This window comes from Chroicocephalus ridibundus, chromosome 10 (genome assembly GCF_963924245.1).
Source record: "Chroicocephalus ridibundus chromosome 10, bChrRid1.1, whole genome shotgun sequence".
Lineage (NCBI taxonomy): Eukaryota > Metazoa > Chordata > Aves > Charadriiformes > Laridae > Chroicocephalus > Chroicocephalus ridibundus.
Genome location: NC_086293.1, coordinates 25,071,153 through 25,086,345, shown reverse-complemented (window position 1 = coordinate 25,086,345; position 15,193 = coordinate 25,071,153). Strand labels below are relative to the sequence as shown.

The window sequence follows — 15,193 nt, the reverse complement described above, 5'->3', positions numbered from 1 at the left end:
AATCCTTGTTTCCTTATGCAATTGTTCTTCTATGTTGAGCGTGAGCCTTTCTTGCAATCAAATGTGATATCAAAAGGCAAATTTAATTCTGTATTCCAAATGAGCAGTGCTTTTTCAGGAGTCTGCTTTCTTCCTGATTTCACGGTGCTTGCAAGATGGCCCGTGGGCTCCAATGTAGAGACCCCACATCTTGAAATGCAGGATAAACCTGGTTCTGCATGTTTACGAGGGAGTTTGGGAAAAAATAATCTTTTTTTTTTTTTTTTTTCTATCTGCAAGAGAGCAAAATGTATACCTGTATACACAGACTGAGCTGTGTGAAGACTTAAGGTGCTTGAAAATGTCCAGCAAGAAATCAATATTGACTAGTATTGGGCTAAACTTAATCTTAAATTGCATTTCTGTGTAAACCATGACTGTTTCTTGTTCTTAGCCTTTTGTTGCTCAGTACCTTAGTTCCTTTTTCAAGCCTGATGTTATTTGAGAACGTCCTCATTAAAACTGAATTTTTGTGCTGTTTCTTTGAGTGCCTTCTGGATTCTCTGCTGTTGGCAAGATCCAGTCTGCTGGCTTTGATAGCTGTCATGTTGTAGGGGAGAGAAATCTGTGAGCAGTATTTCTTTTGGTGTCTGCCTTTTCTCATTTGCTTTTGGAATGTAGTATTGTACTCTAGCATAACAGCTTTCTTGTTTGTTTGTTTTTTTCCTCTTAGGCTATTGAGAACAGCACATCTGTATCTGACCATAAGGTAAAACTTCTGAGACTGCCCTTGTGTCTGGGAGTGTCGTCTTCTGCTGGTGTTTTCAAGGGCTTTCTTCGTGGTTGTAGATTAAGAGATTTTTCTGTTGCGTGGGTGGTTCTTTTGATATTTGACTTGCTCCTAGTACAACAGCTATCCATTTTCTTTGTTATTCTTAATTCATCCCTTCTAAATGTCACGTAACAGAGTTATCCTGCTTTAATTCTGTCCTCTTGGACTGGGGAGGTTTTTCTACAGTTGCGACTGTCGGAGCTTTTTGAGCTCTTGCTTTTCTTCTTGGCTTTGATTTCAAAGTGTGTAGTTGTCTGGACTGTTTATATCTTTTCAGCATTATGACTGGTGGTTATTTCCTCATAAAGGTTCTGGATCTGATAGTTTTGCTGCTAATCCATTCTACAAACACCAAGAACAGAAAGCAAACAGAGAAAGTACTGAGGAGCAAAATTCGATTGGGCTGCATGCCGGAACAGCTGATGCAGAATGCCTTCCAAAATCATTCACTGGTCAGTGCTGATTCTGCTTTCGAACTCCCTCTCCTCTTTTATGTCTCAAAGATCTTGTCAGATGATGATTTAACCCTGTGCTGCATTATTAATACTGTTCCTGTTGTGTACACGTCTGTTCTTAAATTTTTGGTCCCTGAGCAATCTCCCAAGGCACGTCCTCTGTTGTAACTGTCACGTGGTTTCTTTAGAGATGAGCTTTCCTCAGAATTGGATGGGCTTTTTATTTGTGTGCAAACCCTCTCAGCCTAAGAGATGTGGTCGAGCCCAAGATCGCTACTGTGTGTTCCGGACATGCTGTTGTCTCCTGCAGTACTTCTAGAAGTTCATATGTTTACATGCACTGTTCTTCAAGTGTAATGGTTTCTAGGTCTAAATATGTGTGTATATATATCGGGCATATGTAATGGAATGTAAATTACCGTTTACTATAAGAAAACTGAAAAGATCAATAAAAAATGACACAGTGCTGCTTGTCAGAGGTAGAGGGCAGTTGAGAAACACTGAGTTATGAATTTAAAATTAATTAATTGAACTATAATAATGTCTTAGGTAGGCACGTTTTATTCGGAATATAAGTGGGTTTAGTTCAGTTTTTAGTTTAACTCCCTTCCAGAATATGTTAAGATAAAGTAAATTAGGACACTTTTCATCTGAATAAGAGCTTGTTGTTCGTAAGAGCTCTGTGTAATTAAGCTAACTTTAAAAGTTAACTTAGATTTTTCTGAGTATCTTGATGTAGCGTATTCCTTCTGTTAAAGTAAGGCCAAGGATGTGTCTGTCCTGGGGGTTTTATTTAGTGGTACTTTGCTGTAATGTGACTTCCCTGGTGTCACCCATAAGGGATATGCTGCTGTGAGCTCTGCAGCTTGGTTTCTTAACCACTCTGTAAATCATTTGTGTAGAGAAGGTTGGAGAAACCCGTTATGATGTGCCTTATCACAGAGCATCTTCTTTCTTGTTTGTGCGAGAGAGAAGGCAGGAAAGCGCCTACTAAACTAGACAAAGCTTTTGGAATAAGCAGTAGAACATTTTTTTAGAGAACCAAGTGTGTTTAAAACAAGCAGCAATAATTTCCTCTTTCATGATGTCTGTATTTCAGGTTATCAAGGACTTCTTCCCTTCGATTCTAGCACTTGCTCAGACCTTTCTGCACTCTGCACACCCAGCCATAGTCTCCTTTGGCAGCTGCATGTACAAACAAGCTTTTGCAGCCTTTGACTCTTACTGCCAGCAGGTATAGTGTGATGGATGGCATCTGGTTTAGGAGTTTCATTCATAAATCCATTTTCCTGTTCTGTATGGCCTATTCATTTTGAGCATCTTCTGTTTTAAAAAGGCATTGTTATAATTTGTGCTGAAACTTGTTTCCCTTTCCTTGTATAACTTACTGTGATGAAAAAGTTTACATAGATTTCTCTCAGAGCTCTGAGTAACTTGGACTTCTTCTGCATACTCTGAAATAATCACAGAGTAATAAATAAAAAATAAACACAGACTTTCAGCTCTGAGTATAAGTTCCTATAGGTGTGTTGAAATCAGAAAATTTAGGGATTGAAGACAGCCTTGCACAAGCTTTTGAATGTATTTGCACTTTTGGGGGCAGGGTATGTTTATAATTAAGACTGTTTCCAGCGTTGTATCTATTACTTAGAGCAGCAAACTTAACAAATAGACAAACAAAAAAGCAACTGGGAAAAACCTGAGATATGGAGGCATACAATGTCATCTGCAACAACCTAGTGAGTCTAGCAATATTTGGAGATATTAAGAATTTCAAAAGAGGCTGTGTTAGCAATTAGTGACACAGAAAAGACCCTGAGCCACAGACAGTGGATGGGAGTGGAGAGAGATCCCTGTCTAGAAGTCAACTGAAGTAAGGCCATTAAAAAGATTTTTTGAAACAAAAATGTCAGTTTTGAACTGCTGGTGATAAAAATTATTAGGATGCTGGAACTGCTGAAGTTAGAGGCAGTGTATTCCTAGGTAAGGTGCAGTGTTTTGGGCACCTAAGAAAATACAGTAGATTTTTATCATCATATGTGATGGTAGCAAAAAGCAGAAGCTGCAGCAGTGTTAGCAAGCAGGCAGGAAAAAATTGGTGAAGAGCTGCTTTATGTAATCATGGGATCTTTTAGAACTGAATAAAATTCAGGCTCATGGAGAAATAATGTTGTGGATATTGGGAATTAAGGAGCAAACTGAGAAGGGACTTAGAATTATATGGTTGAGTTTCAGGGTGATTATCTGTACTTGATCAACATATTCTATAGGAGCAGAACAGAGCAGACTTTTTTCTGTTGACATTTCACTGTGGTTTGTCTGGGGGCTTTTTCCTCAGGAGGTTGTGACTGCTTTGGTGACTCACGTGTGCAGTGGAAATGAGGCAGAATTGGACATTTCTCTGGATGTGCTCACTGATTTGGTGATGCTGCACACATCCCTTCTGATGCGCTATGCCAGCTGCTTGAAGGTATGACTATTCTGGGGACGTTTCAGGACCCTTACACCACTTTGCCCCAGTTCCAGAATAGGTCAGTGCTTTTCAGAAATAGGCGTAATGGAACAACTCGTACTTGTAAAGCTATCTGTCTCATGAAATGCAGTGGTCAGAAGTGAAAAGTATCTACTATGAAGGGGTGAGCTGTAAGATAGGACTGTATGATTTTTTGGCAGGGGAAATTGATATAGACAAAGAAAAAAAGTTACCCTTCTCTAACTGACGAATGCTTAAATTGTAGGTGTGGAATGACACCTATGTCAGAAGGAAAATGCTGTCTTTATTAACATCAGCTATTTAAAATACTTGACAAAAACCTGACCCCCGTGTGGACTGCCTGTTCTACCACATTGAAAGACTGACAGTACTTCAGCCAGTATTTGAATCCTAAAGCAAAACTCCTGTCAAGGATGGGAAAAGACTTAATCCTAAAATTTAAAAGAAGAAAGTACTCAATGGGGATTAAAAAAATGAGTTCTTACCTCCTACGAGTGACAGGCAGGGTCAGGCCTGCCCAGTCGCCTGTTTCCAAAAGTAGTAAAAGTGGAGAGAGAGCAAAACAGCAAGGCAAGCACGTAGCAGTACTTGTCTTGAACACTCCCCCATCTGTGCTGATTTGTAGCTTAAGGACATCCTGTATTTTAAGAGTCCTTGAAGAGTATGGGTATGTGTATTCCCCCCACCTCTCTGACTTTTTTGATGCCAACTTGGTGTCAGTGGATTCTGTAAGTTTAAGTACACACTGGGGGAAAGCTGTATACTTTTTGCTGTTTAGCTGGTTGATTGATAAATTTAAATTAATTGCTTAAAATGTGCTAAAAAAGCATGAAGACCTGCCATAAGAATTTGCAATTCAATCTGTCACACGTTTGATGGGTTTAACAGGAAGAAATGGGATTCACTTGCCTCCTGGCAGAGGGAGGGTGTGATAAGGACTCAGGGTTGAAAGTAGTTCTTGAAAGAGACAACCTAAAACTCCAGCTCGTAATTGAATGCATTATCAGAAGTGCGATGGGGGATACTTGGTCACAGCAGCGTGCTGAGACCTGTTGATCTTCCTCCTGATCTTGTTTGCATGTTCTTGTGCTGGCAGATCACTGTGGGCCAATCTTTGATGCATTACCAATGCTTGTATGTGAAACACATTAATCAGTGCTCTGGCCCGACCTCAGGGTCTGGCAGTGTCCCATGTTTGGCATGCATCTCACAGGTGACAGAGACACGAGCCAGTTACCTGTAAAAAGATCTGTAGAGCTGAGGATGCCCGGTGTATTTGACACTGAGCTGGAGCCTCTCCAGCACAGAGAGAACACGCAGATCTTAGCACAAATCATCTCCCCAAACGGCTATTTTTTAATCTTAAAACTGAGTGAATTTTCTTGAGGGTTGCAAAGGTGGTTATCTAATCCTGTCAAACTCGACACCTCGTTCCAAATTCTGCTTGAGGTTGGCTGGTAGTAGGAGAAACATAACGGCAGCAAAATGCCATGTCAGTGGTAGGAAAGCTAGCACGGCTCTGGGAAACAGTTGGACTGTTTTCACTGAAGCACTGGAAGAAGAAATATCGTGAGGATGCCAGCCAGCACAGAAGAGTCCACCCCTAAATTGTTAATGACTTGGCTGTTACAGGGCTTGTAATTGAAATATTAACAAAAACCTGTAATGTTCATTTTGTCAAATACTTTGAATGCTGTGAACAAACCTGTGATAAAAGATCAATAGCTGTCACTAATGAGATGGGAGCAATCCCAAAGTGCTTATGGTAGCCAGACTGTTCTTGCTGTTCAGCCTCTGATAAAACAAACTACAATAATTGAGGCCAGAGCAATAGTTCTGCATTTATGTTTATTTAATTTGAACATAGCTTTTTCCTGCCTGTACAAAACAGGTAAAGTTAATTGGCTTCCCTGCAGTTGACAATTGTGTATTATTTGGAACATGGAAAGGGATTCTTGGTCTATCTGATCTAGTTTGTGGCTTCTCTCTTACAGACCATTTTAGACTCTACACAGAAACTGAATCCATGCCAGATCCGGAAGCTTTTCTACATTCTCAGCACACTAGCATTCAGCCAGAGGCAAGAAGGAAGCTATATTCAGGTAAGCAGAGACACAACAGAAAGGAGTTCAGGCTGTGCCTTGGTCCCTTTTGCTAGATTAACTTCCAGAGGTTGTGTTGTGCAAATAGTGGCCTCATCCATGAACAGTGATTGATGTCAGGATGTCCTTCAGCTTAAAATTCTCTTCTTCCCAGCTGGCTGCAAGCCAGTTTGTGGCTCCAGATTTTCCACCCTGTATAGCAAGGGCTTATCACAGTGCCTGCATATCTCGCGTCTTTTCTGGAGAGGTCCTCTTCTCTTGCACATTTAAGAAGGGTAGAGTTGATAGAAACGTTGGTGGAAGGGGACTGATGGCAATCTAATCTAACCTCCCAGTCAAAGTGAGGTTGTCACCAACACGATACCAGGTTGGCTGTGGCTTTGTCTAGCTTAGCCTTGAAGACTTGCAAAAGTGTAAATTCAGTAGCCTCTTTGTGAAGCTTTGTTTCTCCATCACTTGGAAGCATTCAGAAAGCATAGTTCAGCTTCTTCCCTGAGATGTTCATCTCAATTCAGCTGCTTGATGTTTGTACACCAGAGACAGCAAAGGCACTCATGTTAGAAGAACTGAACTACGCAGAACAGAGGACTCCGCTGTGAGGTGGTAGACTTTACACCTTTTGTGCCTCTGGTTTAAACACAAGAAGCTATCAAACCTGGTCTGTCTAAATTCTTATTAATTTTACATAGGATACTTTGTATGACTCAGTTGCAGCATAATGGAGGTGGTATCAGGCACCTTTGTCTGCATTTCTGGCTCCTTGAGCGTGGCAGTGATCAGATAAAGAAATACCTCAAAGATATTTATTCCACAATGGAGATGTCTGGGTTTAAAATCTTCCCATTTGTAAAGCTCAGCACCTCAAAATTAGGACTGTTTGTCTGTCTTTGAGTCCGTGCAGAGTTTCTAGTTGTGGGCATGTTTGCACATGTTAGTTTGAGACTGAAGGAAAGCTGCTCTTCATCTTTTCCTGATTGGTCTATGGCATGTAAAACAGCATGTCTGAAGTAATTTCTTCCCACTCAGCCTGTTAGGATGGAGATCTTCACTGCCAAAATTTCCAATTGTATGGTAGGTTTAGCTGCTTTCTGAACTACTTTCCTCAGTAATTTCCCCCACGTACCCCCACGTCTTTCTTTCTTACATGCAACTTGTGAAAATTGCCTTGGCAATGCACAAGGTGACTTTGCAGCCCAGAAGGACTACTTGTCAGGAAGAAGTGTTCTGCCTGTCACCCTCATAAATTGCAAAAAGAAGGGGAGGATTGTAAGCTCTAGAATTGATTCTGAGCTGAGAGTTTGTGACTGTGGGGGTCCAAGGTTGGCAGTTTGACTCTGCCCTGTGATGCCAAAGACTCCATGGGTAGGTAACCAAAGAAAACAGTATCCTGGGAACCAAATTCCTCTTTGCTTCTGTTAACTGTACTTCCCGTGTCCAAGAGGCATGAGTTCTAGAATCTCTACAGGCAGATTAGGCATTTGTCCTTGCACTGCATAGGTCATTCCAGAGGCACCTTGCCTAGTGAAGGTCAAGAAGAGATGGCATAACAATGTACTATCCTTTCCTCTGCTACCAGTTTGATCTTGTTGGCACTGGTAGTTTGCGTAGCAGTTTGCGTAGCATAATTCAAACCTTCATTCCCTCCATCTCAAGACCTCTCTCTGATCAGGGTTTGTGCTTCCATGCAGCTTTCAACCCCTGTACGGGCCAACCTCCTCCTTTGCAGGACCAGTAGGGAGAGTTAATAAGAATCGATACAACCAGGGCTGTTTGGATTCTATAATGTTTTTCAGTGGCTGCAAGATCTTTGCTGCTTTTGTGAAGCTGCTTCTGAGTTCTCACACATGCTCCGTTGCAGTCTGAGACTCGTGCTCCTCCTAACAGGGGTGCTGCTCTTCTACAGCGGTCGCTGTTTAAGCTAGCAATAGGACTGTTGCTAACTGGCTAAAATAAATGGGTTTTCTGCTTAGTGCATTCATTGTTACATCCCTGCTTTGAAATCAGTTAATTCCTCATACCTACTTTTAGATATCAGGAAGCTAAGCTGTCCCTTAGGTTTGGTCAGGACCCACCTGGCAGCCCTCTACCATGATTATCTGCTTAGATAATGTTTCTGTCTTTTCACCTTCAGTTTATCAGTTTAAGGGATCAGGTAGACCATATCCCTTTGTCAGAGACACTATTCTGGACAACTTGGTGATTGTCCTGTTTTAGCCTCTGGTCAGCTGTTCCATCCTCATCTCTCAGGATGACAGCTTTCTTGATTAGCATTTCTCTGCCAGCAGTGCAGGTGCAGCTTGGATTCCTGTGGCTGATTTGCTACACACTTCTGTGCTTTGCCTCTTTGTCAAGTATTAGACTTCTCATCCAGAAGACTGGTCTCACAACTTTCCTGAAGCATCACACTTCTACGACTGAGTACACTTCATGCTCTCAGTGTCAGGAGACCTCTTAGTCTATTATTAGTGGTCCAGACTTCCAGAAGTCTTCAAAACTGTTTGTGCCCATTTTGGGAAAGTGCAGCTGCTTGACACAGCTGTTGAAATAGAGCATGCTGCATTGAGACCTACTGTGGGTTTTTGGAGCTGCTGCAAAGAAACCTTTACAATTATGCCTGCCCACACCTAGGGTGTGGGCACACACAAGGGAGGCAGCATGAGAAACGTCTTCATCCCAGGTGTCTGGTGTGCTGTTACCTACAGGTCTCTTTGGACCTTTACCAAAAGCTGCTCCAGCCCTCAGCCTTCTGAAGTTGATGGTGTTTTGGAGCGCAGCTCTGCAGCTGCTGTTTGTGTGTGAAGAGCTCCAAGATCATCTGCTACTTTTTTAGTATATTCTTCTATTAATTGTAGGTGAAACCTGTAGCGACTACATGTTCTGTGTAGTAATTAGAGCAAAGTCAAAGTGAGTTACTTTTAATGCTGTTTGCAGCCTGCCTAGAGTTGTGACCAGTATTTTCATAATAAAGGAAATCACAGAATGTGCATTTCTTTTGCAAACCTGTAATCCCAATAAACCATCCCCCAGCAGCTTTTGGAGATGAAATTACGTGATGATGCCAATAGAATTATGAGTGATGCACGCAAGTACCTCTGTGGTGATGTGGTCTGTATCTTTCTTTTTAGGATGATATGCACATGGTGATCAGGAAATGGCTCTCCAGCACAGTTCCCAATCACAAACAAATGGGGATTATTGGTGCTGTTACCATGATAGGCAGCGTGGCATTAAAAAGGTGAGAGAGAATGTAGCAAAGCTGAATTTAACATGCTTTCAGTTCAGACCAAACCTGGAGTGGAACAAAGAAAAGGGGCATTGCCTTCGAGCTTATGCACATCTTGGTGAAATCCAGGAACTTAAAACTCTTTTCTACAGACTATGGTGTTTGGTGTTACAACCTGTTCAGTACTCCTCACCTGCTGCTAATCTCAAAGGCATCCCCAGTTTCTTGTTAATGCCTATTCATGGATGCCTTGACTAGCACCAGCAGGACCTATTGCTTGGAAAAAAATGCGAACACTGTGGTGGACTGATTGCAGATCAGCTTCTGACACTAGGCTGAATAACCTGATGTGCTCCATGTTTGAATACAGGGAAATCTGAAAGAGAAGTAAGGAGAAAGACTGTTATTGCTGTGCTGGGCATTGGCGTGACAATTTCCAATGTACTGTATAAATAATATATAAACATAATTCGTAAGCCAGGCAAAGTCCTGATAAGAGCTGTGGCAAAGATTAAAGCACTTGGAAAATAAAATTTGACTGATGTTGGGAAGCATTATTTAGCACGCTGATTTTGCGCTTATTAATAAAATGCTTTTGCTGTTTATTACATGAAGAGAAAAGCCCATCTTAGGTCCAGGCCCTGAGTCAGTGGACTTCATTATGGTTGCTGCTATAGCACTGACATCAGACTCACTAATTTAAAGGCACTGGTTCCAGTCTAAATAGGGTAGGTTAATATAGTTATTTCAAGAGGAGATTTAGAAAATAAGAATTAGAGCGGGGAAAAAAACCAGAAGAACCCATGGGGTCATCAGTGCATCAAGGCACCTTTGGTGGCAGGGAGTTTGCTGGGTAAAGTGCACACAAATGATCCCAGCAGTTGGAGCGTGTTCTGTGCCTCAGAAAAAAGGAGTAAATACCCAGGGAATCTGTTTGCTTGAATTTCCCTGTAGAGAAATTCCTTCCCACTCAAGTCTGACCCAAATGCATGGGGAAAGTCTGCTGGCGCTTGAGAAATATCTTTGCATCACATTGGATCGTGGTGTACCTTACTGGCATCCTGTCTGAATTCCTCAGAAAAAGATTGAAGGAGGCAGACTAAAAAGCCAAATTATCAGAGGAAAAAGTACCTTTCTGAACCCTGCAAGTAAGCAGGAGGAATTTTAAGTATTTGTCCTAATGTACAACTACAGATATTAGGCTTATGGTAAAGTGAGGCTCCATGGCTTTCAGAAGAGGGGATGACTAGAGGGCGTAGGTTTCAACAGGTTAGAAAAAGCATATCCTTGAAGAAGACATTAAGTCTTGTCCCGAGAGTCCCAAACAGCAGCAGGTCTTTTCCTAATAGTGTTCCAAAGAACATCTTTTTCATACATAATTCTCCAGTTTCTGGAGAGAGAACCTTGTGTGTGTGATGTGTTTGCCATCTCTTGAGTGTTGTGCAACAAAAGCAAGGTTATCAATTGCTTTCAGAAATGAAGGAGATGGTAGTTCATTGGAGAGACCGGAGCCGAACAGTGAGCGCGATGGGCAGGTGAGTACCAAGAATGGGGCAGTGTGGGAGAGAGGGAGGATATGGTCAGCAAGGAGGTGTGACTGAAAACACAGTCTTAACTGAAGTAGAATGTGTGTTTGGGAGTTACCTTTACAGAGCCTGGGATTCTTGAACATTGGCTGCAGAGCCAAGAATCTATTAAAAAATGGTTTTGGAGAAACAAAGGTCTATATTAAGGTAGCACCCATTGGTCTTGCTTGCTGCTACTCCAGGACACGCAGTCATCTAGTGAAAGTCTTGTATCCAGATGTTATTTCAAACACAAGGGAAAGAAACAGGACAATCCACTTCAGTGAGGCAAAGGCAACCTTCACCTCCCTCTCAGCTTGGCAGCTGTGCCTTTCAGGCCATCTAGAGAAAGTACGCCTGCTGTACAGGGTTGGCCTGGCCTTGGCCTTTTTCCTTAATTCCTGTTGAAGAACCTTCTTCTGGGATGGCACTTTATTTAAGGGTGGTCCTGGGCAGGCTCTTTTGTGTTATTTCATGGCGGAGCAGGGCCAGGACCTTAAAAGACCCATGTTCTGTCTTAAAACTGTGTCTTTTCAAAACAAGTCACCATGGGCTGTTACTCTAGAGATGAAGCTTTGGATATGCCTCAGAGTAAATTAATGTAAAAGGGACTCAAGATAAAAGCTTGAGCTGGATCTGTTTACCTTACCCATTTCTACAGGCTGCTCTCTCTCTCCTTGCAGCTTTCTACCTTGCTGGACCTTGTGGGCTTCTGCTGTGAGCAAACACCAGAGGTCTTGGCTCTGTACTATGATGAACTCGCCAGTTTGATCGAGAAGCAGAAGGGGAATTTGGACTTGCAGCTCCTGGTTTGTTGCAGAGTAGTTTGAACTTAATCACTTACATTAATTCTTCAGAAACATGATGTTTTTCAGGCATTGGCAGCACAGAGTCAATTTGAGGATTTCACTCCAGTCTGAGAACTATTTTGTTTTTTTCTTTTGTGTTCTAGATGTGCTTAAGGCTCTTGTAAGAGATTGATCAGATAAAAAAGCTGAGAGAGCTGAAAGAGGATTTTGTGATTGTGGCAGATTCCTCATTGTGCTTTAACAACTTCCTTTATGTGAACTTTTACATGACAACTGGGAAGCCTTTTAAAGGAAATTAAATGACATTTCAGAGCATGCTTTTAAGTTTCATAGATAAAAGTAGAATCTGAAAGAACTTTAAACTTAGTATTGAAATTGGCTTCTGGTCAGACTATTATCTGATGCCTAAGGACTTGGAACAGACACAGTTATTTATGGTAATAGGAAGAGGATTGTGAAGGCCACTGGACAGCTCTTTCTTCTTGCTGGGGGTTCTTTTTTGCACGTGTGCTGTGCCTACCAGGAGGGTACCAAGCCATCTTGGGGCCTAGAAAAGCATTGAAGGCTGCTGTGGACCTGATCACTCTTTGTGCCACAAGTCCTTTTTGCATCTGCTGGTTACAGAGAGGAGGAACATTGTGTTAGAACGAGGGAAGGCAACCAGGGAGTTGTGAAATGCCAGTCTCCTGAGGTCCAGCTGAGTGCTCCAAGGAGGAAAAGCAAAGGAAGGAGGGTTTCTCATTTTTCCTTGCAAGACTGAAATGCAAAAACAAGCTAAGGTTCTCCTAACAACCTTTGTGAGGACTTTTTTGTGTCTTCTCATTGTTTGTCCAGACTCTGTCACATCTACTACTTCTCCCTTAATTGTTTCTGACAATGTAAGCATGTGAAGACATGGGACACATTGCGTGAAATAAACCTGCCAGCGCTTTGTAGCCCTTTCATTCTGACCATCAGCTCTTAGGACAGAGAACTTCCCATGGCTGCTTTCCTTTTCCAGCCAGCTGCTCTGCCACTCTGCAGCACTGCGGGACCTGTAGACAAGCCCATGTTCAAAGAGAGGGAAGTTGGCTGTGCATGCTTAGAAATGTTTCCTGGCTTTGCCTCTAAAGGCAGGCCTTGGCTGTCCTTGCAGGCAGTGGGCTTCATTGCTGTGACTGTTCCAGGATACTTTCGCTTGGCCTTATCTTCTGCATTTTCCACTGCTGCTGTTGAAGCTTTCTTCACTGAGCCTTTTTTCTGAGCAGGTTTTTTTTCCTTTCTTTATAGGACAAGTTTGGGAGGAGTTTGGTGGAGGACTTTCCGTGTGACTTCGTGGTGGATCTCAGCCCTACAGTGGAGGGGTATGCTAATCACAGGCTAAGTATTTTTGATTTTTCTGTCACTGAGAACTGAGTTTCTCAATGAGAGCTTGTCTGTCTTGTCTTTCCTTGCAGTTCGTTCTTGTTCCCAGCGAAGCCCTTGTATAATCTGGATGAAGATGAAAGTCAGGGAGCGATTGCTATTAACCTCTTACCATTGGTGTCTCAGAGTGAGCTTGGCAGGGTCACCGATGGAATGAGTAACCAAAGCAAAAGGTATTTTGACACTTAATTGTGGGATGACTGCAAAGGTAAAGGAATTGTTTTCATTTGGTGCACTTCACTGCTATCAGCCCTGCCTGCCAAAGTGCCTGATAAGGAGCTGGTCAGAGAATTTTCCGGTTTCCAGTGTTCTCTTCCGTCTCTTGCTGTTAGACATATTCAGATAGGTCTAGAGGGATAAGCTGTTTGGGAACTGGCAGTCTGTTCTGGCTCAGGCTGTTTAGGTGATCTTGGGAAAGTCATGCTGCGTCTTCCTTGTCTCCCATCTGTCACATGAGAATAGTAGCTCTTTCTTCTAGTGTTATGGTGATATTGAATGCCATACGGAGATGGACAGGCAACCTTGAGGTAGCAAAATTCATATTTTGAGCAACAATTCTCAAATAGAGAATCACTAGGGAGTTAGCGTGCATCAACAGTACACGATTTTTCTCACCTTCAGTCATACTTGGACAACATAGACTGTGCTCCAGAGCAAAGCCACAAACATGCAGCCACAAGTGAAATTCGACTGAGAAATAAGGGCCTTGTCTTTGGAGAATGGAACAGGAAGCATGCAAGAGATAAAAAAAAAAAAAGTCTAATTAAACAGTAGGACATCGAATTTAAAAATAATAAAAGGCGCTTTTTTTTAACTGACACCTTCATATCCTATGTAATTTATTGTCATAAGATTTTGTTGAGATTTTAGTTGTGCTTAAAAAAAGGCGTGATCACTTTAAAATAAAAGAAAATATAGCTACTTTACATGCATCCATGGAAAAATGTTAATTTTCCTCACTCAGAATATGAGCAGTGGCATGCTACAAAATGTTCAAGGAGGTTTCTCCACTGATCACAGCTCTGTTTTGCATAATTTCTTATAGTTCCTTCTGAATTATTCACCTTCGATTTCTACTAGAAATAAATCTGACCCCATTTTTATTCATTACAGCTGGTTTTCTGCCCTTATATGCTTTTCCAGAAAACTGGTGATCACAAATTTTTTATTTTTATTTTTTAACCATATAGTGCGTTTTTGCTCTGTGTGGCTGGGACTTGCAAGAAGCAAAATAGCAGGCATAGGCAAGGCGGCATGGGGAGGACATAGGACATAATGGAAAAGTGATGGCCATTCTGAGGTGTATAAAACACAGGGCCTACTCAATTTTTTTATTTTTTTTTTTGTATCCCAGGGTAGTGTCACCGATATGTCTGTCACCCTGTTTTCGATTGCTGAGGCTCTACACTGGAGAGCAGAACAGTGGAAGCCTGGAGGAGATTGATGCCTTATTAGGTATGGGAAATGGACCTTTACAGCGTCTGGCTGGCTGACTTGTTCCTGTCCCAGGTCTGCAAAGACTTCCTGCAGCTGTAGGAAGAATTGTGCTGTTTGTGAAGGAGGCTGAGATGCTCTCTTGCCCACAAAGTGGAAGGGAGGCAGGGGAGACAATTGCTTTGTCTGGGTGGCTTACAAGGCTTAGTCCAGATAGCCATTGGAATTGATACAGGCTTTGGTGAGAGACTTTGTCCACACAAAGCCCAAAGGATGGGTAGCGCACACAGTCCCACGTCTTCTTTTCCTGCTCTCTCCCAGGTTGCCCCCTGTACCTGACTGACCTGGAGGCTGAAGGGAAGCTGGACTCTCTGTCCAAGCAGGAACGGGAATTTCTGTGCTCACTCCTATTCTATGCTCTCAACTGGTTTCGTGAGGTGAGTGGAGCCTTGTCAGCAGGTTCTGGAGTGGCACTGAGAAGTAGCACTTAAAAACACTAACCTTAGGCTTCGGGGGTGCAATTCTTGTTGAAGAAGAGTCTTGCCTCTTGGAAACCTTCTCCAGCAAGGTCCTGGTGATCTCTCCTTGTTCTTCTCTTCATTAGCATTTATCCTTTATCCTGCTGCTAGCAGGCTCTACGGACTGCCTTGCTGATGCGAGTTTTCCACCTGCTACTAAGCTGCAGTTTGTACACTCTGTCACATTTTGGTGTACGAAAATCAGTTTTGCTGTTGCAGGGAGGATGCTGTAAACCCCAAATATATATGTCTATTCTCTGAGGTAATATATGTCTAAACTATGAAGGGAGGATCAGAAAGAAAGGCCAGTCTCACCATGCTGGAGAGCAGGCAAGTCACTAGCTGGTCAAGGGCATGGATTGTTGCCTTCTGCTTGGC

At 42.4% G+C, this 15,193-nt stretch overlaps 1 protein-coding gene across 4 annotated transcripts in view; it reads left to right on the top strand.

Moving 5' to 3' along the window:
* Positions 1-15,193, top strand: part of FANCD2 (FA complementation group D2) — a 52,393-nt gene that overhangs the window by 13,427 nt on the left and 23,773 nt on the right. For all 4 annotated transcript variants that reach the window (XR_010072713.1, XM_063347555.1, XM_063347554.1 and 1 more), the window contains exons 14-25: positions 713-748; positions 1,120-1,263; positions 2,366-2,500; positions 3,605-3,736; positions 5,755-5,862; positions 8,988-9,097; positions 10,560-10,620; positions 11,334-11,459; positions 12,729-12,802; positions 12,896-13,036; positions 14,218-14,318; positions 14,619-14,734. Coding sequence is in view for 3 of the 4 variants with exons in the window: in XM_063347555.1 (XP_063203625.1) it covers positions 713-748; positions 1,120-1,263; positions 2,366-2,500; positions 3,605-3,736; positions 5,755-5,862; positions 8,988-9,097; positions 10,560-10,620; positions 11,334-11,459; positions 12,729-12,802; positions 12,896-13,036; positions 14,218-14,318; positions 14,619-14,734 (1,284 nt within the window). In the remaining variant the exon portion in view is untranslated. The remainder of the gene's footprint in view (positions 1-712; positions 749-1,119; positions 1,264-2,365; positions 2,501-3,604; positions 3,737-5,754; positions 5,863-8,987; positions 9,098-10,559; positions 10,621-11,333; positions 11,460-12,728; positions 12,803-12,895; positions 13,037-14,217; positions 14,319-14,618; positions 14,735-15,193) is intronic.